General features: G+C 36.6%; 1 protein-coding gene across 4 annotated transcripts in view; it reads left to right on the forward strand.

The window, feature by feature from the left end:
• Nucleotides 1-27335, forward strand: part of NELL2 (neural EGFL like 2) — a 400596-nt gene that overhangs the window by 348567 nt on the left and 24694 nt on the right. For all 4 annotated transcript variants that reach the window (XM_004006428.5, XM_042246832.1, XM_015094719.4 and 1 more), the window contains one exon: nucleotides 26292-26432. In XM_004006428.5, the coding sequence (XP_004006477.2) occupies nucleotides 26292-26432 (141 nt within the window). The remainder of the gene's footprint in view (nucleotides 1-26291; nucleotides 26433-27335) is intronic.

Consider the following 27335-nt stretch of genomic DNA (forward strand, 5'->3'; position numbering starts at 1 on the left):
CCATCACCCCAATCAAAATTGTTAACATATCCATCACTTTTCCCCCACCCCAATTTTCCTTTGTTAAAAATTGGGCCATTTGGGGGACTTCCCTGGCTGTACAGTGGTTAAGACTCTGTACAGCCAGTTCAGGGGGCCCAGGTTTGATCCCTGGTCAGGGAGCTAGACCCCATATGCTGCAACTAAAGATCTCACTGAGACCTGCTGCAGCCAAAAAACAAACAAACAAACAAACAAACAAAGAAAAGGGGGCCTTTGTAATCCCTTCATCTTCCCCAGGGAACTATTGATTTACTTTCCATTGGTGTATGTTACTTTGCATTTCCTAGAATTTTATGGAAATGGAATTATACACTGTGTACTATATCATTTCTTTATTTATATTTGATTTATTGATATTTATTATTAGTTGACAGAGCATGCAGGCTGTTGAGAGGGACATATGAAGAATGATATTTTAACATAATATGGCTCAATTTGTGGGTCCACCACCTGTGAACAAGATGGCAACCATTCAGAATTTTCAAAAGTGCGGTTCTTCTAAAATTTCTGTCATCAGAATGTTACATTATTTTGTAGCTTAAGTTTGGAGTCCTTCCCCCAAAATTATCTATAATGATATAGTAATATGCCTTAGCAACCACCACTATAGGTAGTTTCTTATATGTAGTATATGATATCTGAAGTCTGTCCTGTTACATTAGTACCTGTTAGATCATGAATCAACCTCAGACATGTATTTATAGGAAATGTTCACTTTTAACCATCTCTCCATGGCCCCATTGAATAGGGAGATAAATAGAGTAGATAATTGAAGCTGACCAAATAAAGCCTCAGCAATGAGAATCTCAAGTAATAGGTCATGTTGTATGACGCATTTAGGATCCTTGGCCTATGACAAAATAAAATTTGTTAGCCATCTGTATGTCTTCTTTGAAAAAATGTCTATTTAGTTCTTTGGCCCATTTTTTTATTGGGTTGTTTATTTTACTGGAATTGAGCTGCAGGAGTTGCTTGTATATTTTTGAGATTAATTGTTTGTCAGTTGCTTCATTTGCTATTATTTTCTTCCATTCTGAAGGCTATCTTTTCACCTTGTTTATAGTTTCCTTGTTGTGCAGAAGCTTTTAAGTTTAAATTAGGTCCCATTTGTTTATTTTTGCTTTTATTTCTAATATTATGGGAGGTGGGTCATAGAGGATCCTGCTGTGATTTATGTCGGGGAGTGTTTTGTCTATGTTCTCCTCTAGGAGTTTTATAGTTTCTGGTCTTATGTTTAGATCTTTAATCCACTTTGAGTTTATTTATTTTTATTTTTTTGTTGTTGTTACCCTGCTTTTTTAAATTTATTTTTTCTTTAAATTTTATTTTTTTACTTTACAATACTGTATTGGTTTTGCCATACATCAACATAAATCCACCACAGGTGTACATGAGTTCTCAACCCTGAACCCCCCTCCCACCACCCACCCCATATCATCTCTCTGGGTCATCCCAGTGCACCAGCCCCAAGCATCCTGTATCCTACATCGAACCTAGACTAGCGATTCATTTCTTACATGATAGTACACATGTTTCAATGCCATTCTCCCAAATCATCCCACCCTCTCCCTCTACCACAGAGTCCAAAAGTCTGTTCTTTACATCTGTGTCTCTCTTGCTGTCTCACATATAGGGTTATCATTACCATCTTTGTAAATTCCATATATATGTGTTAGTATACTGTATTGGTGTTTTCCTTTCTGGCTTACTTCACTCTGTATAATCGGCTCCAGTTTCATCCACCTCATTAGAACTGATTCAAATGTATTATTTTTAATGGCTGAGTAAGACTCCATTGTGTATATGTACCACAGCTTTCTTATCCATTTGTCTGCTGATGGACATCTAGGTTGCTTCCATGTCCTGGCTATTATAAACAGTGCTGTGATGAACATTGGGGTACATGTGTCTCTTTCAATTCTGGTTTCCTTGGTGTGTATGCCCAGCAGTGGGATTGCTGGGTCATAAGGCAGTTCTATTTGCAATTTTTTAAGGAGTCTCCACACTGTTTTCCATAGTGGCTGTACTAGTTAAGAGGGTTCCCTTTTCTCCACACCCTCTCCAGCATTTATTTGCTTGTGGACTTTTGGATCTCAGCCATTCTGACTGGTGTGAAATGGTACCTCATTGTGGTCTTGATTTGCATTTCTCTGATAATGAGTGAAGTTGAGCATCTTTTCATGTGTTTGTCAGCCATCCGTATGTCTTCTCTGGAGAAATGTCTATTTAGTTCTTTGGCCCATTTTTTGATTGGGTCATTTATTTTTCTAGAATTGAGCTGCATAAGTTGCTTGTATATTTTTTAGATTAGTTGTTTGTCAGTTGCTTCATTTGCTATTATTTTCTCCCATTCCAAAGGCTGTCTTTTCACCTTGCTTATATTTTCCTTTGTTGTGCAGAAGCTTTTAATTTTAATTAGATCCCATTTGTTTATTTTTGCTTTTATTTCCAGTATTCTGGGTGCGGATCATAGAGGATCCTGCTGTGATTTATGTCGGAGAGTGTTTTGCCTATGTTCTCTAGGAGTTTTATAGTTTCTAGTCTTAGATTTAGATCTTTAATCCATTTTGAGTTTATTTTTGTGAATGGTGTTAGAAAGTGTTCTAGTTTCATTCTTTTACAAGTGGTTGACCAGTTTTCCCAGCACCACTTGTTAAAGAGATTGTTTTTTCTCCTTTGTATATTCTTGCCTCCTTTGTCGAAGATAAGGTGTCCATAGGTGTGTGGATTTATCTCTGGGCTTTCTATTTTGTTCCATTGATCTATATTTCTGTCTTTGTGCCAGTACCATACTGTCTGATGACTGTGGCTTTGTAGTAGAGCCTGAAGTCAGGCAAGTTGCTTCCTCTAGTTCCATTCTTCTTTCTCAAGATTGCTTTGGCTATTTGAGGTTGTTTTTTTGTTTGTTTTTTTTGTTTTGTTTTTTTTTTTGTGTGTATTTCCATACAAATTGTGAAATTATTTGTTCTAGCTCTGTGAAAAATAGCGTTGGTAGCTTGATAGGGATTGCATTGAATCTATAGATTGCTTTGGGTAGTATACTCATTTTCACTATATTGATTCTTCCAATCCATGAACATGGTATATTTCTCCATCTATTAGTGTCCTCTTTGATTTCTTTCACCAGTGTTTTATAATTTTCGATATATAGGTCTTTAGTTTCTTTAGGTAGATATATTCCTAAGTATTTTATTCTTTTTGTTGCAATGGTGAATGGAATTGTTTCCTTTATTTCTCTTTCTACTTTCTCATTATTAGTGTATAGGAATGCAAGGGATTTCTGTGTGTTGATTTTATATCTTGCAACTTTACTCTATTCATTGATTAGCTCTAGTAATTTTCTGGTGGAGTCTTTAGGGTTTTCTATGTAGAGAATCATGTCATCTGCAAACAGTGAGAGTTTTACTTCTTCTTTTCCAATTTGGATTCCTTTTATTTCTTTTTCTGCTCTGACTGCTGTGGCCAAAACTTCCAAAACTATGTGAAATAGTAGTGGTGAAAGTGGGCAGCCTTGTCTTGTTCCTGACTTTAGGGAAAATGCTTTCCATTTTTCACCATTGAGGATAATGTTTGCTGTGGGTTTGTCATATATAGCTTTTATTATGTTGAGGTATGTCCCTTCTATTCCTGCTTTTTGGAGAGGTTTTTTTTTTTATCATAAATGGATGTTGAATTTTGTCAACATTTGTCTGCATCTATTGAGATAATCATATGGTTTTTATTTTTCAATTTGTTAATGTGGTGTATTACATTGATTGATTTGCAGATATTGAAGAATCCTTGCATCCCTGGGATAAAGCCCACTTGGTCATGGTATATGATCTTTTTAATGTGTTGTTGGGGCTGGTGCACTGAGACAACCCAGAGGGACGGTATGGGGAGGGAGGAGGGAAGGGAATTCAGGATGGGGAACACATGTATACTTGTGGTAGATTCATGTTGATGTATGGCAAAACCAATACAATATTGTAAAGTAATTAACCTCAAATTAAAATAAATAAATTTGTATTAAAAAAATAAAATAAAATTTGAAAGTCATAGCAATAACTATAAAACATAGAGAAAAGAGCACTCTTATTAATTCAGGGATTTGGGAATGTTTTCCTCAGAATGTAAGTACAATGTAGACTGCTCATTTTTGTTCTTTTTTCATGTTTTCATATAGTCTTAGCAGCATGTGCAAAAAAATCATTTTGTAAATGTCCTCCTTGTTGGAGAATTTTGTATAATATGAGGAGAGTGGTAGTAATATAATAATTGCTATTGGTAGAAGCCTTTTTTAACTAGGGAAAGGCAATAATCACATGTAAATTTTTAGAATAATTCTCTTCATTATAAGAGAGCATGTAATTGAAACTTTCTGTGAAATTCCAAAAACACAGTCACTCTGAGTGGAGAGAGAGTATGGGTCAATCAGACAAAAAAAAAAGTTATTATTTTGAAGAAAATATGTAGAGACTTTTTAGAAACCCTGGAGAATATAATTAAAGGACTTTAATTTCAGAATCATCTTTAAAAAGGAAAAGTTATATGGGGTATAATTCATCTGTTTCATAATGTTGAAGAAATAGGAGACCCGGAAACCAGATCAAAATTATCAGTTAATCCTTTCATAGCATTAATCTTTTGGAAAATTTTGTGTTTTAGATACTTGTATCTAAAACTGCTATCAAATTGCATGCAGTGAGAAAAGTACCTGGATAATATAAGTGATCTCAGGGTAGTGTTTTTTAATTGCATAACTCCATTCCAGACATCACCAAAGATACTGTATTAGCAGTGATATCCCAAGTCTGTGCACTGTAAACCCAGTATTATTAGCAAACAGGCCAGTTACTTTTTGGGATCAATCTCTTCAGTGTACACCCAGAGATGCTATGACCTGTGTTCCCCAGGGTCCTTCCAGTTTGTGTCCAGGATACCTTATCTTATTTTGATGGGATTCTGGTAGGCAGTGTTACAGGAAGGTTTTTGTCTTGTGAATAATCAAAATTTACTGGTGATTTTAACAGTTATTGTGAGGTTCTCCACTCCAAGCTGGGCACCAGGTGCCATCTATGCTACCCTCAGATGGTTGCTGGATCCTTGCCCAGACCTAGCATCATTGTCTCATTAAATCCTTTCCTATTTTTCCAAATACCCTTAACTTTGCGTTTTCCAGCCTTTGCTGCTATTTACAGAGTAGGTAGCTCAGTGTTCTGTGTGAGCTGGGGATGGGTTCTAGAGGAAGGAGAAAGAACCCTTAGGAGAGAAAGCCATTCACAGATAAGAGAAAAAAGGGAGTAAACAGGAAGCACATGTATTACTACATCAGGTTACACACAGAGCTATCTTTCTTGCTATACCTAAGAGCTTCTCAAAATCAGGTCCCATGTTCTTTTTACTCCTCTGTCCTCAAGTTGTGCTACATAGGCTCTCTGTCAAATCCGCTGCATGAATGAATAAATTAATATAAACATGATTATACATGACATGAATATTACATATGATTCTAGGAAAAATATAATATCTATGTTCAGGGTGACATGATTGACATTGTTTAGATTTCCCATGCCTATGAACTAGAAAGATAGATTTCAAATAGTTTATATAGGGTACAGTGTTGAATTAGGGGACTATTCTGCTGCTTCTGCTAAGTCGCTTCAGTCGTGTCCAACTCCGTGCGACCCCATAGACGGGGGCCCACTGTCTCTGGGATTCTCCAGGCAAGAACACTGGAGTGGGTTGCCATTTCCTTCTCCAATGCATGAAAGTGAAAAGCGAAAGTGAAGTCGCTCAGTCGTGCCTGACTCTTAGCGACCCCATGGACTGCAGCCTACCAGGCTCCTCTGTCCATGGGATTTTCCAGGCAAGAGTACTGGAGTGGGGTGCCATTGCCTTCTCCGAGAGGCGGGGGGACTATTAGCCATAACAAATAGATTGGCTTTGTCATCATAGAAGTTTATTTCTCAAGTAACTGTTCAAAGTGTTTCTTTTTTTAATTGAAGTATAATTGCTTTGCAATGTTGTATTGGTTTCGGCCATATAACAATGTGAATCAGTCATAATTATATCTATATCCCCTCCCACTTGAGCCTCCCTCCCTCCCTCCTTGCTTCCATCTCACCTCTCAGAGTGCCAGGCCGGGCTCCCTGTGTTTTTTATTGGTAGGAAGTTAGGGGAATGAAACTCCTTCTTTCTTTTGCCTCCTCTCCCATCCCTCCTTTCCTGTTTCTGGAGACCTTGTTAACTGTATCCAGCCAACAGAAGAAAGAGTGTAGAGGTCAACACATCTGTTTCCTAAAAGCTTTGGCTGCTCGTACTCCATTGGCTAAAACTCAGGTAGTCTAGCTGTGTGCCAAGGAAGAAGAAGAAATTGGTTTCCGAGATCTGTTAGCAATCTGCCACAATAAGCTTACTGTAACTATCTTTATTCTTCCCAGGAATTTCTTTTAATAGTAGATAGTATGACTCTGTTTTCTTCAAGATAACAAGAGATTAAATATGTGACTAGAAAAAATTTTAACCAGCGAGATAGAATTCATCAATTAATTTTCCCTGCCTGTCTAATAAATTTCACTTTTGTAGTTAAGTGAATTTCTTTTGTTCTCTAGGCACAGGAGATATTAGAGTGGAAAGAATTACAGAGGCTATCTTTATGGTTTAGAGCGAGCATGCCATCAGAGCATAAATAAAGTTGATTTAACAGAAGTTTTCCCTGTTTTTTTATGATCCGCGGTAGGAAATGAGAAGTCTAGACTGCTTAATTTTATAATTTGCATTACAGCTATTTTTATTCATTATCTTTGAAACAGTTTCAGTTAAAATGTAGACAAATTTAATATTTATGCTTTAGCATTAAAGTCCCAAATTTAAATTTCATAGCAGTTATTATTAGTGTAGTTCTTAAAGAAAGTGTTGGTTAATGGAAAATAAAATGGCAGCTCTCAGTACATATCATATTCTTTAAGCCATGTAAAACAATTGGATCACTTAATGTTTTAAGTCAGCCTCCCTGATATTTTTTTCTTTGTTTTTAAAGTCCAAAATTCCTTCTTGTTTTTGGTTTACTCATTGTGAGTTAAAGTTTGAAAGACCAGCGCTTGAGTTATGTTCTTAAATTCACTCCAGAATCATTTCCTTTTAAAAAAATACAATTGATACATGAGACAGGGTGCTCAGGGCTGGCGCAATGGGATGACCCTGAGGGATGGGATGGAGAGGGAGGTAGGAGGGGGTTCAGAATGGGGAACATATGTATACCTATGGCTGATTCATGTCAATGTATGGCAAAAACCACTACAATATTGTAAAGTAATTCGCCTCCAATTAAAATAAATAAATTAATTAAAATAAATAAATGCTAGAGGAAAAAAATACATAACTGCTTAAATAAGTCCATTTCATTAATGGTCTTTGAAATGCTTTCAAACACTCATGTATCAAACAGATGCCTCCTACTCATGACTCAGTCCTCTTTGTTAAGTATGAATTCATCAGAGTTCAACAGTTATTTATTGAGGCCCACTGTACACCAGACATATTCTAGAAACAGAGGGATTCAAAAATGGATGATGCAAAATTCAGGCCCTCTGAGGACTGTCATTTAGAAACAACCAAGTGTCCATCATTGGATGAATTTATAAAGAATATGTGATATATATATATACAATAGAACATTATTCAGTCATAAGAAAGAAGGAAATCCTGCCATTTGTGAAAACATGGATGGACCCTGAGGGCATCATGCTAAGTGAAATGTCAGATGTAAAAAGTGTACTGTTTGATGTCACTTACATATGGAATCTAAAAAAGCTAGATGAGCAGAAGCAGAGAGTGGATTGGTGGTTATCAAGGGCTAAGGGTTGGGAGAAATGGGGAGACACTGGTCAAAGAGTACAAATTTCCAGCTCGAAGATGAATATGTTCTGGGAATCTACTGCATGGCATTGTGATTACAGTTAATAATACTGTATTATACATTTGAAAGTTGCTAAATCTTATGTGTGTTCTCATCACAAAAACAGAAATGGTAATTACATGACATGATGGCATGTTAGCTGAGCTATGGTGGTAATCATTCTGCAACATATAAGTGTACCAAATCAATATGGTGTATACTTTAGACTAATACAATATTATATACCAAGAATGTTTCTATAAATCTGGAGTGCAAAAAGTCTAACAGATTCTCAGCTGACTGTGGTGAACTTAACAAGTCCAGCTGGAGAACTAGAACCCAGGGAATTTGGAATGATATCCCTGACACAGAAGACCTGAGAACACCATTGCAAATATGATTCCAAGGAGTCCAAGGAAGAGAATATGTACTCCAGGAAAAGGAAACCTTGTAGGTAAAAGCATGGAGATGGAAGAGTCCAGTTCATGTGCAGGGAAGGGGAGGGCTGGTATGAGTCTTGGAGCAAGCAATCTATGGAAGGGGGACCACAGGAGATGAGAATAGATGGCCTGGACCATCTTCTTAAGACATTAATTTATGAGGGTGTATAACTACTCTTCCAATCCATCCTGGTTTTATTTATAAACCCTATACCATTTTTGTAAATCTTTTTAAATTATAAAAGTAATGTATATTTACTTTTTAAAATTTATATTGAATTATAGTTGCTGTATAGTATTATTTGATTCAGAAGTTTCCAATGCTTGTGCAGTTCAGTTCAATATAGTATTATATAAGATACCATATTATATAAGAACAATGTTTTTAAATCATAAAAGCAATGTATATTTAATTTTATAAGATTTACAAAATGAAGAAATACACAAAATAAAGATAATCTGTAATGTCACCAATTGGAGGTAACTGCTATCTTATTCAAAATGAAATATACATTTACATACTGGAATAATATTTTCTTTGTGATTTTAATCCTGCTTCTTTACATGACATTAATCATATTTTTCATATCATTAATGATCTTCAGAAACATCATTTTAATAAGCTGTATAGCATTCCATTTTATGCATGTGCCATAATTTATTTAATTACTCCCTCATCATTGTGCTTTTAATCATTCATTACCTTTGCTCCAGCAGCTTAATACAAAGCCAGTGTAGATAAAACTAGACTTCCTGTTGCATCTGTTGTTGACTGACGCACTGAAACTACTGGAAGGGCAGATCTTGCCAGACTGCTTTACAATATTGAATCTCACCTTTAAGCAGCAGGATAAATTCCTGAGAAATACATGGGCTTCCATAGAAAACAAGTAGCTATGGCAGCTCTGCTTGTATAAGGATTGTTTTTCCTTTGGGTCCCTACATATCATTTCTCCAGTTACTATGTGAATGTTTTTAGCAGGATCCTCTATGATCCACCTCCCAGAATTCTGGAAATAAAAGGAAAAATAAACAAATGGGATCTAATTAAAATTAAAAGCTTCTGCACAACAAAGGAAAATATAAGCAAGGTGAAAAGACAGCCTTCGGAATGGGAGAAAATAATAGCAAATGAAGCAACTGACAAACAACTAATCTCAAAAATATACAAGCAACTTATGCAGCTCAATTCCAGAAAAATAAACGACCCAATCAAAAAATGGGCCAAAGAACTAAATAGACATTTCTCCAAAGAAGACATACGGATGGCTAACAAACACATGAAAAGATGCTCAACATCACTCATTAGAGAAACGCAAATCAAAACCACAATGAGGTACCACTTCACACCAGTCAGAATGGCTGCGATCCAAAAATCTGCAAGCAATAAATGCTGAAGAGGGTGTGGAGAAAAGGGAACCCTCTTACACTGTTGGTGGGAATGCAAACTAGTACAGCCACTATGGAGAACAGTGTGGAGATTCCTTAAAAAATTGCAAATAGAACTACCTTACGACCCAGCAATCCCACTGCTGGGCATACACACCGAGGAAACCAGAATTGAAAGAGACACGTGTACCCCAATGTTCATCGCAGCACTGTTTATAATAGCCAGGACATGGAAACAACCTAGATGTCCATCAGCAGATGAATGGATAAGCAAGCTGTGGTACATATACACAATGGAGTATTACTCAGCCGTTAAAAAGAATTCATTTGAATCAGTTCTGATGAGATGGATGAAACTGGAGCCGATTATACAGAGTGAAGTAAGCCAGAAAGAAAAACACCAATACAGTATACTAACACATATATGTGGAATTTAGAAAGATGGCAGTGACGACCCTGTGTGCAAGACAGGAAAAAAGACACAGATGTGTATAACGGACTTTTGGACTCAGAGGGAGAGGGAAAGGGTGGGATGATTTGGGAGAATGGCATTCTAACATGTATACTATCATGTAAGAATTGAATCGCCAGTCTATGTCTGACGCAGGATACAGCATGCTTGGGGCTGGTGCATGGGGATGACCCAGAGAGATGTTATGGGGAGGGAGGTGGGAGGGGGGTTCATGTTTGGGAACGCATGTAAGAATCAAAGATTTTAAAATTAAAAAAAAAAAAAAACTAAAAAAAAAAATAAATAAATAAAAACCAAAAAAAAATGTTTAGGTGTGTGTATATGTGAACAGTGGTATGATGATGTGATGGAAGTGGTAGTGTAATGTTATTTTGTTGCCAAATAAAATACCTGACACTTAGTAGCCAGGTGGCTGTCAGTTACCTTTCCCTCTCCTATGCTCAGTCTTTCGGTCATGTTCAACTCTTTGTGACCCTATGGATTGTAGCTTACCAGGCTCCTATGTCCACGGAATTTTTCAGGCAAGAATAATGGAGTGGGTTGCCATTTCCTCCTCCAGGGGATCTTCACAACCCAGGGATCAAAGCTGCATCTCTTGCATCTCCTGCATTGGCAGGCAGATTCTTTACCTCTAGTCCCTTATTTATTTCAGATAATCATAAAAATGTAGTCTAAAGGACTTTTATTTTAATGCTTTACTCAAATACAGAATTAGGCTGAATCAAACACTCAAGACTGGAAACCCTTTGATCTATGATTTGGTGTTGCCTTAGGGAATCAAATCTAATTGTACAACTAATCTAACTATCATGAAGAAATGGTTTGTTAAAGTGAACAAAAAATATAATTAGTCTGGAAGGAGTTTGATTAAGTGACAACATAATGACAGGACCAAGAAGTGGCCCTCAGCCTCTGTGGTTTGGCAGCACCATAAATGAGTAAACCTATGTTTAAGAAACCCATAGGCTGTTTTGTTTAATTGTAATTGGAAGAAGTTATTGGTTTGCTCAATTACTTCCTTTCTGGTATCTTTTTCCCTTCAGTTGTCAATGTGGGAGAGCTGTGATGTTTCATTACTGGCTGAGAATCCTGTATTAAGCTAGTGAATGTTTTAATAGAGATGGAAGCAGTTGTTATAATAAAATGATCTGAAAGTAGTCTATCAAAGTGTCTATCTTTTGACACTTGCTCAAAGCCAATAGAAACCATCCATCAGTATACTTCTTGTTTAGGACCCACTCAAAGCTCTACCTGATGACTTCTCATTCAGATATGTGGAAATTGTAGTATTCCGTTTCTTTATTTATGCCATTAGTGAGCTCATTTCACTCAAAGCAGTATTTCTCCTGATATAAATTTGTCAGTTAGTTCTCTAATAAATACAGAGTAGCTATTTTGACTGTCAACTTACCTTTCTTGGCATGCCATTCAAAACCTTTTTTCTGAGTAACTGGTGAGTTCATCAAAATGCATAAAGCCTTTTGTAGTGTTATGTTAATAATTAGAAAGCTTGTGATAGATTATTACGCAAAAGCACTCCAGCTATCTTATTCTTACTGGATAGTTTGAGAAATCAGCTTTCTTTTTCTTCTTCTGGAAATAATCTCAAAATCAAGTAGGCAGTCTAATCCTTGCTATTATAAAGTGGCTCAGGGAAGCATAGTAGTTAAGAGCTTTCTGGTTTTACTCTGTTTTAAAGTGATCTACTCCTTATTATAGAGCAAGCAGTTCATATTATCTTGGGAGTCTAGCTATAATGTCATCTAATGTGTGAAAAAAAAGCATGTCTATTTTAAAAGTAACAAAATCACTGCAGATGGTGACTGCAGCCATGAAATTAAAAGACACTAGCTCCTTGGAAGAAAAACTATACCCAACCTGGACAGCATATTAAAAAGCAGAGACATTAATTTGCTGACCAAGGTTTGTCTAGTCAAAGCTATGATTTTCCCAGTAGTCATGTATGGATGTGAGAGTTGGACCATAAAGAAAGCTGAGTGCTCAAGAATTGATGCTTTTAAACTGTGGTGTTGGAGAAGACTCTTGAGAGTCCCTTGGACAGCAAGGAGATCCAACCAACCCATCCTAAAGGAAATCAGTCCTGAATATTCATTAGAAGGACTAATGCTGAAGCTCAAGCTCCAATATTTTGGCCACCTGATGTGAAGAACTGACTCATTAGAAAAGACCCTGATGCTGGGAAAGATTGAAGGCAGGAGGAGGAGGAGATGACAGAGAATGAGATGGTTGGATGGCATCACCAACTCAATGAACATGAGTTTGAGCAAGCTCCAGGAGTTGGTGATGGACAGGGAAGCCTGGCATGCTGCAGTCCATGGGGTCGCAAAGAGTTGGACATGACTGTAATGACTGAGTGACTGAACTGAACTGAACTTGATTACAATATAATAAATGAATAAATGTTTTAAGTAATTTGCTAGTATTTATAGGAATAAATCTGGAAGTGTTTGTTCAGGTGTGTTTTTACTCCAGTGGCTTGGGTTTTAATGATCAGAGTTTCAGTGTCTCATTCCTGAATTCACATATTTCTTCATCTGTATTCTTCCTTCAGGACTCACATCTATCTTGTATCTGAGACACTTGTACTAATGCTATATCTTTTTTATTGGGCTATGAGCTCTTGGGTATACTGCCATAATGACTAGCATGTTGTTTATGAGTGACTTTTGGTCTGTATTTGTCAAGTGATTGAATAAGTAAAAAAAGTATTCTAAGTCTCATATCCTACACATTAAGCTAAGCTACCCTGTAAAAGGAATAGAACTGGCAAAGATTTTTAAATTTCTAGGAGTTTCCAGAATTCCATTTTATTAAACACTTTGTTCAACTTGCTGCTAACACATCAGAGAGAGTTTCAATTCTATGTTAAATGAGAAGTATCAGTTATGATTATATTATCCACATGCTTCCAGTCCTCATATCTTTCTCCAGAGCTTCTGGCTCATTTTTCTTTTCATCTAGATATCGCTACTAGCAAAATTGCCATCCTATTATACTCAACATTTTAAAGATGAGGGTTTCTGAATGTTCTTTAAAAGTATTTTTATGTACATGAAAGAAAATAGATACCTGGTTAAAAAAATCAAACATACAACTTGAAAAGCAACAGCTCCCCTGACTCACTTCCTGCTTACCTTCTATCAGTTTTTCTAAGAGTAGTTCCTCCCTGGAGCTACACCAAAAAATGGCCAGAGAAACTAATTTCTCGTATCTCCCAAGGATGGCACATAACTAGTACCATACCTGCTACATGAGGGAGAAGTTCATTTATAGTTTACTCAGGATGCCTTAGGGCATTAGAACTTAATTCTCTTGTGAAATTCCAGTTGAGACAAAGTGCTAGAAGGGACTGCTTTCCTATTCTTTTAATATGTTTTTATGATGCTTTGTTTAATTGGTTCATTTTATACATTATTAATAGACTTTTTGTATGATAAATGATGATTTGTCTCCCTTGTACCACTGCCCATCTATATTTCCTTTAAGTTACTTTTTTAGCCTTTACCAGTATATGTTTTCACCTTCATTTCTTGTTTTATCTACTAAAGATAATTTTTTTTTAATTTCCTATTTCCAAATAGAGTTATATTCTGAGCTCTGAGTGGACTTGAAGTTCTTAGGAACAGTATTCAACCCACTACAGGTAGTTTTCAGTGTATTGATGGTGTTTGAGTATTTAAAGCACTAGTATTCGATGAAATAATTAATAAGTAAGTAGATGGAAAATAAAATACTTGAGAATAGATCTCTAAGGAACTGAAACTTTTGGAGATTGAGAAGATAAAAGCTGCAAAGAAGACCAGATATAGAGGCAGTGAGGTAAAAGAACTAAGACAGGGCTATATCCTTGCAAAGTGAGAGGTTTTAGGAGAGAGTGTGAACTACTGATTGGTCTTTCACTACCTGGATTTAGTTCTTTATTTTATTGCATTACATCATCAGTAACATCTTTTAAAAACTAGTGCATGGCACAAAAACTTTCTAAGAAATTATGTCTTACAATATATTTATCTTGCTTTTATAGGTATTTAATAGTTTTGCCAAGCATAGAATTCTAAGGTCAAAATCATTGTTTTATTGTCTTACCACAGTGAGAAGTGTCATGCTAGACTTATTCTTATCCCCTTATGTGTAACCTGAAGGTTGTACATAAGGGTTATCTCCTTTCTGGAAGATATTAAGATTTATATTTTGTACTTATTGTGAAATTTCACAATGTGAGTTTAAATGTCTGTTTAATTTATTTGAGGTGGTGTTGTATATGGGGTCAGGGTTTGACCTCTGCAACTAGAGTATCTGGATTCAAGTAGCTGATCTCTCAAGTCTTATATTGCATTTTTTAAATTCAGCTATTATATTTTTAATTTCCAAGAAATTAAATCTTCCAAGGAAAAATTGGAAATTTTCTAGAGAACTAAATCTCCTTCTTATTCTTTGACTATTCCTTTTTTTATAACACTGTATCCCTTATGATGAAATATTCTTCCAAATCTATCAGAAAGCATTAACTAGAAATATTTTAAGTTGTGTTCCATTTATTATCTCTGTTTCCTTCAGGGTCAGTTTTTATGATGGTATATCTTGGTTACTCTGTTAAATGCTACAGTCTTTCCTCAAGCATTTGTTTCTCCTTGATTTCATGATAATGTTTAAGAATTTTTTTTTAAATTTTTAAATAAAAATTTTAAAATAAAACAGTATTGATTTATTTTTAAATAAAACAGTATTGTGTTTTATTTAAAATGGGTTTATTTAAATTGGGTTTTATTTAAATAAAATGCAGGAGTCTTTGTTACAAAGGATAATTCCTACATTAGCTACTTAGTTTCTGCCACACATTATATTTATTTTCCTTACAGAAGAACAATCCATTCTAACTGTGGAGGTAATTACTTTCTTTCAGCTGCCCTCTTAGGTGGGAGGAGGTGGTTGGGTTGATTATTCATCAGTAGACCTTTAATTAACTTAGAAATTTCTTGAATTTGCTTCTTTTATTTATTTGCTTCTTTTTTGCCTTTATTTACATGTTTCTTTGTTCCTTTAACATAATGTTTATAAGATTAGAGGAAGAAGAGATTTAACAATGTTTTTAATCTTTCATCTTTAATTAGAAATTTTGATGTACCCTTTTTGTTAAAAAATTAATAATATATGTTATATATATTAAATACACCATTACATTTATATTGTATCTTATACATGTAGTGAACATTTTTTTATACCAGTTCTACTCCATTTAATATTATAATCAAGTTTTTGACATAAATATTTGAAGTAGGATGAGAAAGTGTCATCTTATCTTGTTATTGCATCTTAGTGAATGCTTTTAAGCTACCACCCCTGCTGTAGTTCCCCCTGATCTGGCAGGACTCAAAAGGTGACATGCTGAGGTTGCTATTTAGTTACTTGATGATACAAATAGATCATTCATTCACTCAGTAAATGCTTATGAACCTCTAAATATGTGTCCAGTACTTTGGTAGATGTTAGAGAAAACAGACACACACACACAGATGCAGTCACTGCCCATATTTACAGACATTATTTTTAAGCTATTATAATATTAAGAAAATTGGGAGCATGAAAACGATTTATTATAACTTGATTGTGTAGTGGTTACATATCAAAACTCATGAAATTGTTGATCATTTCTGTATATAAATGTTATGTCAATATAGATGGTTTTAGGTGTGAGGAAATAATATGTGTACCATGATAGCTATAATTAATAACACTGTATTGTATAATAAAAATTTTCTAAAAAGAGTACAGTTTCAATGTTCTTACCTGCCAGGAGCCAGCCTGGGAGATCCCACCCATGACAAGGTCATGTGGAAGAGAACTGTAAGCAAGACTTCAGGACTCGAGGGACTCCCTAGACCTGCTTGAGCATCTACCCCCAAATCAGAATCTGTCTGTCTTACTATTTTGTGCCTTTCACGAGCTCTCCTGACGTACAGGGGGCCATCCCCGACAACCTTTCTCTGGAGAAAATCAACTTAGGGCTCTAGCTAATAAGTCTCCTGGACATGAGAGGAATATTTCAGTTCAAACCCCCTCTGTTAGCATTCTAGTTTTGTTGGCAGGTTTATCCAGACTCTTGCAGCTACGCATATGATTGTTCACAACCTCCCAACTGTGAGAGGCACGGGAAGCCTAAAAATATAGAGCCTTTCAAAGAGTTAAAAGTTATTAGAGTAGTGCTGGTGTAAGATTTCATTATTAGGCCAATGCTTGTTGCTAAGTTCCCATATCTCTTATCCACTGTGCACCTGGGAGTGCATTAGTTAACATAGTTGGAATGTAAGAAAAACAAGTGTAGCCTTGAATTTAACCACATCAGACCTTTGAGCTAATCGGTTCTTTATTGTAACTCACTGCACCTTTGCTCTGTGAGAAATGTAACTCTGTTTAGCATTTTCTGAGGCTGACATAGATTAGAAATATAAAGAAAAAACACTTTGAGGGAAAATAAGTTTTCTGGTTGAGCAGCCTTTATCAAAAGAGGGTCATAAAATGTTCACAGGCCTCCAAGGCCAGAAGATAATGTACACAATATTGTTTATGGGAAAGGTATGCAGAAAAAATCCTGGTTTCGATAAAGACAAAACAGATGTAATGTTTGGGCTGACTCTGTATGACTTTGCATCTTTCATTTCCCTCTATGTACAAGTTAAGGTATAAAAGTCCCTTTTGAAAATAAAGTAATGGGCCTTGCTCACCGAAGAAGCTTGGTCACCCCCAAGTTTTTCTTTTTTTCTCTCTTTCTTTCTTTCTCTCTCTCTCTCCCTTCCTCTCTTTTTCAGGCTGATCCCTTGGAACACAGAGGCTCTCTGCGTTCACTTTCCTGCCTGAGCTTCTAAGACTTTATTAGCTTTTTGTGTAAACCAAGGAATATCAGCCTCTTTCTCTCCTCTATTTTCTTATCTACAACATTCTTTCCTTATCTCTCTCTACATCATTCGCCGACACCGTTTCTCCTTCAGGTACCCCTGGATCCTGCAGGGGCTGGACCCCAGCACTTACCAAAAATAAAAAGCTGATGGATGTGCTAATTAACTCAATGGGAGAATCCTTTCATGCTTTATACTTATATTAAATCATCATATTTTTACACTTTAAATATATTATCATTTTGTGAATTACACCTTAATAAAGTGGGGGGAAAATAATGTTAGTGTTAATAAAATGAATACCAAAAAAAAAGTCATTTAAGAATAAGCCCAGGCAAAATATATAGAAGACATCCTTTTAAAAACCTATGAAGACCATAGAAGCTATAAAAATCATTAGAGAAAGAGGAAATACATCATGTATATGGATTAAAAGTTTCAATAATGTAAAGAATCAGTTCTCACCAAATCAGTCTATAGAACCAATTCAGACTTCCCCTCACCCTATTTTTTTGATTTGCTTTGGGTTTTTTGGTGAAAAATTCACAAACTGATAAATAGAAAACCCAAAGAGTCGAGATAATTTTGAAAAGTGAGCAAAAAGATAGGGAAGAATACCTGTTATGAGCTAGGCACTGTTTCTCCTGTGAGGAAAAGTTATTAGAAGATTACTTAATGGCAATTCAGTTAAGTTCAGTTCATTTCAGTCGCTCAGTCATGTCCGGCTCTTTGTGATCCCATGAATCACAGCACGCCAGGCCTCCCTGTCCATCACCAACTCCCGGAGTTCACTTAGACTCACATCCATCAAGTCAGTGATGCCATCCAGCCATCTCATCCTCTGTTGTCCGTAGTAGTCAACAGCAAACTATTAAGAGATAGAGAGTATTACTTCTAGGTCAAAAACAGAAAACTCAGAGAGGTTTAGTAAAGTACTCACTGTTACACAGTTAGCACACCAAAGAGCTGAAATTCACTCACATTAGCATATATTATGAGACATCTCAGAATATAGGCTGTTTCTGGTTGGCCAAGTTGGTCTTCAGAGGCAGCCTACGGTGAGAGAAAGACCAATGGACTTGAGAGAATTCTGATCTGTGGTTTGACCTTGACTGCTTCATCTACGACAAGATACTAACATCTGTGAGCTTCTTTTTTGTTCATACAGTTTCTTTTCTTGTTTTCTGCCTGTTGGTTTATTTTTAATGATTATGTAGTGGGTTTCCATTTCCTTCTCCATAGGATCTTCCTGACCCAGGGATCAAACCCAGATCTCCTGCGTTGTGGGCAGACACTTTACCCTCTGAGCCACCAGGGAAGTCCTTAAAACATATGCACTTTCTAGAAAATCTATCCCTACAGTGCTTCCACTTTTATTTTCTAAGTCGTTTTTGATCCCTGGAGTATAACTGCTATTTGTAACTGCTATTGGATAGCTAAACAGTTTTTGGATTTTAGATTCTCTGCGCTCTGGGACAGCATCTTAATATCATCACTAGCTGGCTGCTCTAAAAGTAGCTGCTGAGAAAGTTCTAAGTGTTCCCAAGGAACTACAAACTAGTTCCTTCTTAAGACAGAATATGTAATGAAATCATAGTTTTTCATAAAATTCATTTTTAGTTTTTTATATAATGTACCTGCAGAGTGTAAAATTAAGGCCCTTATAATCAAGAATAAATCATATGAACTTATACATCCTGTACTGATCTTTTTGAATACTCTTATTCAGTTGGAAAGTAATTTGTTCAAACTTGATGGTTCTTATAACTTTTTCCCCCCTAGGTCTGCTGTTCTCTGTGTTTCTAACTCAATAATATGAAGGCTTGTTTTTAACTGACCTAAAAAAGTAGGAAGAAATAAATTATTTGGGTTTTTTTTTTTGCTATTTTCTGTTAATATATGTTATGTAAAGTATAATATGTATGTATCTGTGCATTTAGATATTCTAACTCACAGTAATATTTAAATTTGTGTATAGATAAAAATCTACTTAATTCTTAAGTGGCGGATCAGATTTCAATTCTTATTAAAGTTTACAGAGTAACTAACAGTATACATACCATCAGATAGCTTACAATGCTGCTTATTTTATCTTTCACTTTAATTAGAACCATGACCCAAACAAACATTCCTCCTTTTGGGAAGTGCATACTTTGGCAATTCAAGCACACTTTCATTTTCTACTTTCACCAAAGTAGAAAAGTTTTCATAAACAAATTAAAAATAGCAAGAACATGAAAGTATGAAATAAAGCAATGTACGTTATCTGGCCAGCTTTACTTTGCTATCCTAAATGGTGACAAGTATATAATTTGAACCATGACATATGGATATTTATACTGTATTTGATAAATTGATTCATGTTTTAAATGAATTAAGACATTTCAGTACCTAAGGAATTACTCAGTAATTTGTTCTGAAATGTGAATAATTGTTCCATGCTATATCAAAACTCTGGTTATGTATATGACATCTTAATAACTTTTGTCATATTTATATATTGTCTATACCAATATATACTTAATGTGGTTTCTGTAATCCCTCTGACTTTTAAAATTTAAATACGATTTCACTACTGTACTGTTAGTATCACTTGCTATCAGTTTAGTCAGTTCAGTCGCTCAGTTGTGTCTGACTCTTTGCAACCCTGTAGACTGCAGCATGCCAGGCCTCCTTGTCCATCACCAACTCCCGGAGTTTACTCACACTCATGTCTATTGAGTCAGTGATGCCATCTAACCATCTCATCCTCTGTCATCCCCTTCTTCTGCCTTCAATCTTTCCCAGCATCAGGGTCTTTTCTAATGAGTCAGTTTTTCACATCAGGTGGCCAAAGTATTGGCGCTTCAGCTTCAGCATCAGTCCTTCCAATGAATATTCAAGACTGTTTTCCTTTAGAATTGACTGGATGGATCTCCTTGCTGTCCAAGGGACTTTCAAGAGTCTTCTCCAACATTCCAGTTCAAAAGCATGAATTCTTAGGCGCTCAGCTTTCTTTATGGTCCAACTCTCACTCCATACATGACTACTGGAAAAACCATAGCTTACTATAAATAGAAATAATGCAGAAACATGAAATAAAATGTTTACCTATTATCGCCTAAATACCATACCAGTGGTGGCAGATGTGTCACATCTTAGGAAACACTGTCCTGTAGGATTGTAAATGCAGACTTTAATCAATTTATTTTCTTAAAACACAATTTACAGCAGGACTCTCTATGACCCACCTCCCAGAATACTGGAAATAAAAGCAAAAATAAACAAATGGGATCTAATTAAAATTAAAAGCTTCTGCACAACAAAGGAAACTATAAGCAAGGTGAAAAGACAGCCTTCGGAATGGGAGAAAATAATAGCAAATGAAGCAACTGACAAACAACTAATCTCAAAAATATACAAGCAACTCCTGCAGCTCAATTCCAGAAAAATAAACGACCCAATCAAAAAATGGGCCAAAGAACTAAATAGACATTTCTCCAAAGAAGACGTACGGATGGCTAACAAACGCATGAAAAGATGTTCAACATCACTCATCAGAGAAATGCAAATCAAGACCACAATGAGGTACCATTTCACACCAGTCAGAATAGCTGTGATCCAAAAGGCTACAAGCAATAAATGCTGGAGAGGGTGTGGAGAAAAGGGAAACCTCTTACACTGTTGGTGGGAATGCAAACTAGTACAGCCACTGTGGAGAACAGTGTGGAGATTCCTTAAAAATCTGGAAATAGAACTGCCTTATGACCCAGCAATCCCACTTCTGGGCATACACACCGAGGAAACCAGAATTGAAAGAAACACGTGTACCCCAATGTTCATCACAGCACTGTTTATAATAGCCAGGACATGGAAGCAACCTAGATGTCCATCAGCAGACAAATGGATAGGAAAGCTGTGGTACATATACACAATGGAGTCTTACTCAGCCATTAAAAAGAATACATTTGAATCAGTTCTAATGAGGTGGATGAAACTGGAGCCAATTATACAGAGTGAAGTAAGCCAGAAAGAAAAACACCAATACAGTATATTAACACATATATATGGAATTTAGAAAGATGGTAACAATAACCCTGTATGAGAGATAGCAAAAGAGACACAGATGTATAGAACAGACTTTTGGACTCTGTGGTAGAGGGAGAGGGTGGGATGATTTGGGAGAATGGCATTGAAACATGTATAATATAACATAAGAAATGAATCGCTAGTCTAGGTTCGATGTAGGATACAGGATGCTTGGGGCTGGTGCACTGGGATGACCCAGAGAGATGGTATGGGGAGGGTGGTGGGAGGGGGTTTCAGGATTGGGAACTCATATACACCCGTGGTGGATTCATGTTGATGTATGGCAAAACCAATACAGTATTGTAAAGTAAAATAAAGTAAAATTTAAAAGAAAAAGAAAATTTCAAGTAAAATAATAAAAAACAAACAAAAACCACACACAATTTAGATATATACTGTACCCAGGAAAGGCAGGAATTACTTCTGCATTGAGTATCCTTGTGTTCCCAGCACTTAGTACTTGGCATATAACAGGTATTCAATAAGTATTGAAAGGTTAATTAAAGAGTGGCATATATTTGCTTATTTACCTTTTAAAATACAACTTAATAGTAACAGTCAAATAATAATACTCAAATTGTATAGGAAAATGCATTATGGCCAGCATATGTTTCAATTTCCAGTCTTCAGGGGATATCCACTAATATACTACATAGCATTCCTATTAAAATTTAATGGTTATAGATCAAGGAAGGCTGCTGAAACATAAACAAAGAAAAGTGAGGATGAAGCAGTATAACAGTGGTCCTGATGATTAGAATGACTGACAAGAGAAAATGAATGAGAAGTAACATTTAAATATATATCTGTGTCATATGACCTGAGATAACCCTTGTGTGGCAGAAAGATAAAAGGGCTAAATAAAAGTGTACATGAAATGTGAAAGTTGCTTCAGTAGAGAAGGCTCTGTTTCATTAATAGTTACTTCCAAATCGCCAATGCTAAAGAACAAATTTTTCTAAAATAAGGTACTCTGAACATCCCCCTCATGGCCTTCTTCCAATAAATTCACTTCCAAAGCTTAAATTCCAACCCGTTTTCTTTTGTCCATGCACTTAAGAAATGACATAACCAATTTTCTGCATCATTTGGGTTAGAGGAAAAGACCATATAAAGCTGAAATGAGTATAGCATTTTAGTCCCATTTATAAATCAGAGGATCATCAGTTAGGAAGGCACCTGAAATACAAATAACCTGTTTCATGAAACCTGTAAGGTCTTAGTAAATTGAAGCAGTCCACATCAGCTGTATGTCAGGAAGTTAATGGCTAGCTGATTTAACCACTAACAATTATTTGGACAATAGGAAAGACTGACAGCAGGGGCTGACTCTTCAGAAGAGGAACCACAGTGACATGTCATTCATTCATGGCTTTGAAATAATGTTAAAATCTTGCAATCATATGAAATATTTATTTTTTTCGCTTATTACCTGATCTAAGACAATGGTTTGTACCTTCTTTAAGTGAAGGATCTCTGGGTTTATCAAGAAGTAAATGAGTGATGACATTTTTTCCTCCTTTTAAAAAAATTTATTCTTTTATTCAAAGTTTATCTCTTTCAAAATTGAACAAAGAAAAAGAGAAATTTTAAAAGAGAGTGAAAGAAATATATACTTCCAGAATTTGGAATTAGATGAGACTAAGCTTAAAGCAGTGGATACTCCAGTCCAGCTCAACAGTATTTACTGCCTTCTTAGTCTCATCTAACTGAATTAAAGTGGACTGTCTGGAGGGAAAGAACTCTAAAAAGTACTTCGTCTTCCCTACAACAAGGAAGGAAGGACGTTTTCATGATGGTCACTGCAAAAGGAAATATGACTCAGGTGTTCAGTTCAGGTCAGTTTAGTCGCTCAGTCATGTCCGACTCCTTGCGACTCCATGAATTGCAGCACACCAGGCCTCCCTGTCCATCACCAACTCCCGGAGTTAACCCAAACTCACATCCATCGAGTCGGTGATGCCATCCAGCCATCTCATCCTCTGTCATCCCCTTCTCCTGCCCACAACCCCTCCCAGCATCAGAGTCTTTTCCAATGAGTCAACTCTTCACATGAGGTGGCCAAAGTATTAGAGTTTCAGCTTTAGCATCATTCTTTCCAAAGAATACCCAGGACTGATCTCCTTTAGAATGGATTGGTTGAATCTCCTTGGAGTCCAAGGGACTCTCAAGAGTCTTCTACAACACCACAGTTCAAAAGCATCAATTCTTTGGCACTCAGCCTTCTTCACAGTCCAACTCTCACACCCATATATGACCACTGGAAAAACCATAGCCTTGGCTAGACGGACCTTTGTTGGCAAAGTAATGTCTCTGCTTTTGAATATGTGGGAAACATTAAGAAAGCCTGTTCTACCTCGGCAAGTGGAATCTGCAGGCATGGCAAGGATGTCAAGATGGATATGGCAGAAGATCATTTAGCAAGGTCTGGGGCAACCCCACTATGGTGTGATCACTCACCTAGAGCCAGACATCCTGAAATGCGAAGTCAAGTGGGCCTTAGGAAGCATCACTAGGAACAAAGCTAGTGGAGGTGATGGAGTTACAGTTGGGCTATTTCAAATCCTAAAAGATGATGCTGTAAAAGTGCTGGACTCAAGATGCCAGGAAATTTGGAAAACTCAGCAGTGGCCACAGGACTGGAAAAGGTCCATTTTCATTCCAATCCCATAGAAAGGCAATGCCAAAGAATACACAAACTACCACGCAATTGCACTCATCTCACACGCTAGCAAAGTAACGCTCAGAATTCTTCAAGCCAGGGTTCAACAATACATGAACCATGAACTTCCAGATCTTGAAGCTGGATTTAGAAAAGGCAGAGGAAACAGAGATCAAATTGCCAGCATCTGCTGGATTGTCAAAAAAAGCAAGAGAATTCCAGAAAAACATCTACTTCTCCTTTATTGATTATACCAAAGCCTTTGACTGTGTAGATCACAACAAACTGGAAAATTCTGAAAGAGATGGAAATACCAAACCACCTGACCTGCCTCCTGAGAAATCTGTATGCAGGTCAAGAAGCAACAATTAGAAATGGACATTGAAAAACAGACTGGTTCCAAAACAGGAAAGAAGTACTTCAAGGCTTGTCACCCTGCTTATTCAACTTATATGCAGAGTTGAATACATCATGCAAAATGCCAGGCTGCATGCAGCACAAGCTGGAATCAAGATTGCTGGGAGAAATGTCAATAACCTCAGATATTCAGATGACATTACCCTCATGGCAGAAAGTGAAGAACTAAAGAGCCTCTTGATGAAAATGAAAGAGGAGAGTGAAAAAGTTGGTTTAAAGCTCAACATTCATAAAACTAATATCATGGCATCCAGCCCCATTACTTCATGCCAAATACATGGGGAAACAATGGAAACAGTGAGAGGCTTTATTTTGGGGGGGCTCCAAAATCACTGCAGATGGTGACTACAGCCATGAAATTAAAAGACGGTTGCTCCTTGGAAGAAAAGCTATGACCAACCTAGACAGCATATGAAAAAGCAGAGACATTACTTTGCCAGCAAACGTCTGTCTAGTCAAAGCTATGGTTTTTCCAGTAGTCATGTATGGATGTAAGAGTTGGACCCTAAAGAAAGCTGAGCACTGAAGAATTCATGCTTTAAAATTGTGGAGAAGACTCTTGAGAGTTCCTTGGATGGCAAGGAGATCCAACCAGTCAATCCTAAAGGAAATCAGTCCTGAATATTAATTTGAAAGACTGTTGCTGAAGCTAAAACCCCCAATACTTTGGCCACCTGATGTGAAGAACTGACTCATTGGAAAAGACCCTGATGCTGGGAAAGATTGAAGGCAGGAGTAGAAGGGAATAACAAGGGATAAGATGGTTGATGGCATCACTGACTCAATAGACATGAGTTTGAATAAGCTCTGGGAGTTGACAGTGGACAGGGAAGCCTGGTGTGCTGCAGTCCATGGTGTTGCAAAGAGTCAGAAATGACTGAGTGCTGAAATGAGGCAACCCCATGCATCCAGAAACCCAGACAATATATAAGAAGAAGGGGACACTCTGCCAGGCAACTTTAGGCCTCACTTTTTCTTCTGTGAATGAGTAAAGAGACTTGGATGAGCATCAGATGTTCCCATTCATCAACAGACTGAACAAGGAGAATAATGACCTCATAACATTTGGGATTAGTGAAAAGCTACTGTAAGCAATATATTAGACTCAAGATGCATACTCTGTTTATTTAGGTAATTTTGCCAATTTGAACCTGTGTCTGCCTGTAAGAAGGAACAGATAGCTGGAAGTTAGGCTACCATGAACTTTTAGATGACCTTGGTTATATCCTATTATTTCCTTTTACCTCATTTTTTTCCCATATGTTCAGTATACTGTCTACATATCAAGATCTTTTTTGAGGGTTGAATGAGTTAATGATATATATGAACCAATTAAAAGGTGACATAAATGAGATATATTTTCAAAAATCAGAAGCATATTGATGCATGAATGCTATTGCCATATACTAGAGATTATGTTGATAGTAATAAAAGACTAAAATCTCAGTGACTTAAAGCAAAAAGGTTTATTTCTTGTTCTTACTGTATGTCCACCGCAAGTAGAGGAGGACTATGCCCCATATCATCTTCACTCAGGACTCAGGTTGAACTTCAGAGCTCCTGGAAGTCACTGGTCATTGTGATGGGGAAAGAATATGTGCAAATCCACAGGCTGCATTTAAGACTCTGCCTAGAAGTGACACATATCACTCCCTAGTTGGCTTCGGGAAGTCACACGGCAATCCTAGCTTGTGTCCAGGAGAAGAGCAGGAAATATTTGGCAAGCAGCACTAACGAGTACCATAGATGCTTTTCTTTTTCCGTTTTCTGCAATTGGTGACTTTTGCAGCAGGGAAACTGTCTAGATGTTTGTCCTGTTATTAATCCCACTACATTCTTTCTGTATAGCTGTCAAAAACAGCCAAGTAGACTGCCTTTATTTTATATTTTCTCAGTTTTAAGGATTTGCTGGCACTGAATATTTTAGTACCCATCTAACAGAATATTTTAGTTTCTTAGAGAGAGAGGCAAAAATTGTATAACATCTCATTTGTGTTTTCTTGCCCAGACATCGATGAGTGCTCTGATGGCTTTGTTCAGTGTGACAGCCGTGCTAACTGCATCAACCTGCCTGGATGGTACCACTGTGAGTGCAGAGATGGCTACCATGACAATGGGATGTTTTCACCAAGTGGCGAATCGTGTGAAGGTCAGTAGAAGGAAAAGACCTAGAGTTTAAGGTCTTGAAATTGAGACATTCAGTAAGACGTAATTAGTTGACATTGATTTCATATTCAGGTATTGGTGATTTTTGCTGTGTGTTTTTACAAGTGATTGGAAACATGTTAAAATCTAACTTTTGCTTCCTAATTATAATAATTAATTGATTTGTGAGTAATTAATACTTGCAACAGCAAACCAGTTTTCCGTGAATGCTTTGTTGAAGGATGTTTTTAGAATAAATAAACCTGTACTATCAGATAAATTTTTTAATGGCAGCATGTAAAAATCTGACCCCAAAAGAGGTAGAAAAACAGGTGAAAGCAGGATAGAGGGAAGATGAGGTGAGAGAAAATAGGATGATGACATGGCCAAGAAAACATGATACATGGTTCTCTGGGCGATTCCTGATGTATCTTTTGCCTGGCAAAGTCAGATGTTTAGTGAATGTTGCAAGCAGAAGGTATGGTCCATGCTTTAAAGACGTCAATCTAATAGGAATGGAAATTCAATCACATTATATTCAGTTATTTAGTATTAATTTTGTCTTATTTTCAGTGAATTGACAATTCTGCTCCTTTATATCCACTATTAAGGGGCATAAATTTTAGAAGGTGGACAGAGTAAGCAAAGCACAGTGAATAATTGCCAAGGAAACTACCCACACCAAAAGGGTTTGGCATGGAATTAGGAAACAAACCAGACCTCAAGAAGTCTTTATTTTCCCCGTTGGTGTTTACACCTTCATCGAGTAACAGCCTGAAAGAATGATGAGGCTAAAATGACACAGTCAATGAAAGCCTTAGAGAATCTAACTTAACAGTACTTGACGCATAAATGATGAGATGCCTTTTATCCTTGGGCCTCTAGAGGTTCTCACACAAAGAAAAAT

Source organism: Ovis aries, chromosome 3, assembly GCF_016772045.2.
Source record: "Ovis aries strain OAR_USU_Benz2616 breed Rambouillet chromosome 3, ARS-UI_Ramb_v3.0, whole genome shotgun sequence".
Taxonomy (NCBI): domain Eukaryota; kingdom Metazoa; phylum Chordata; class Mammalia; order Artiodactyla; family Bovidae; genus Ovis; species Ovis aries.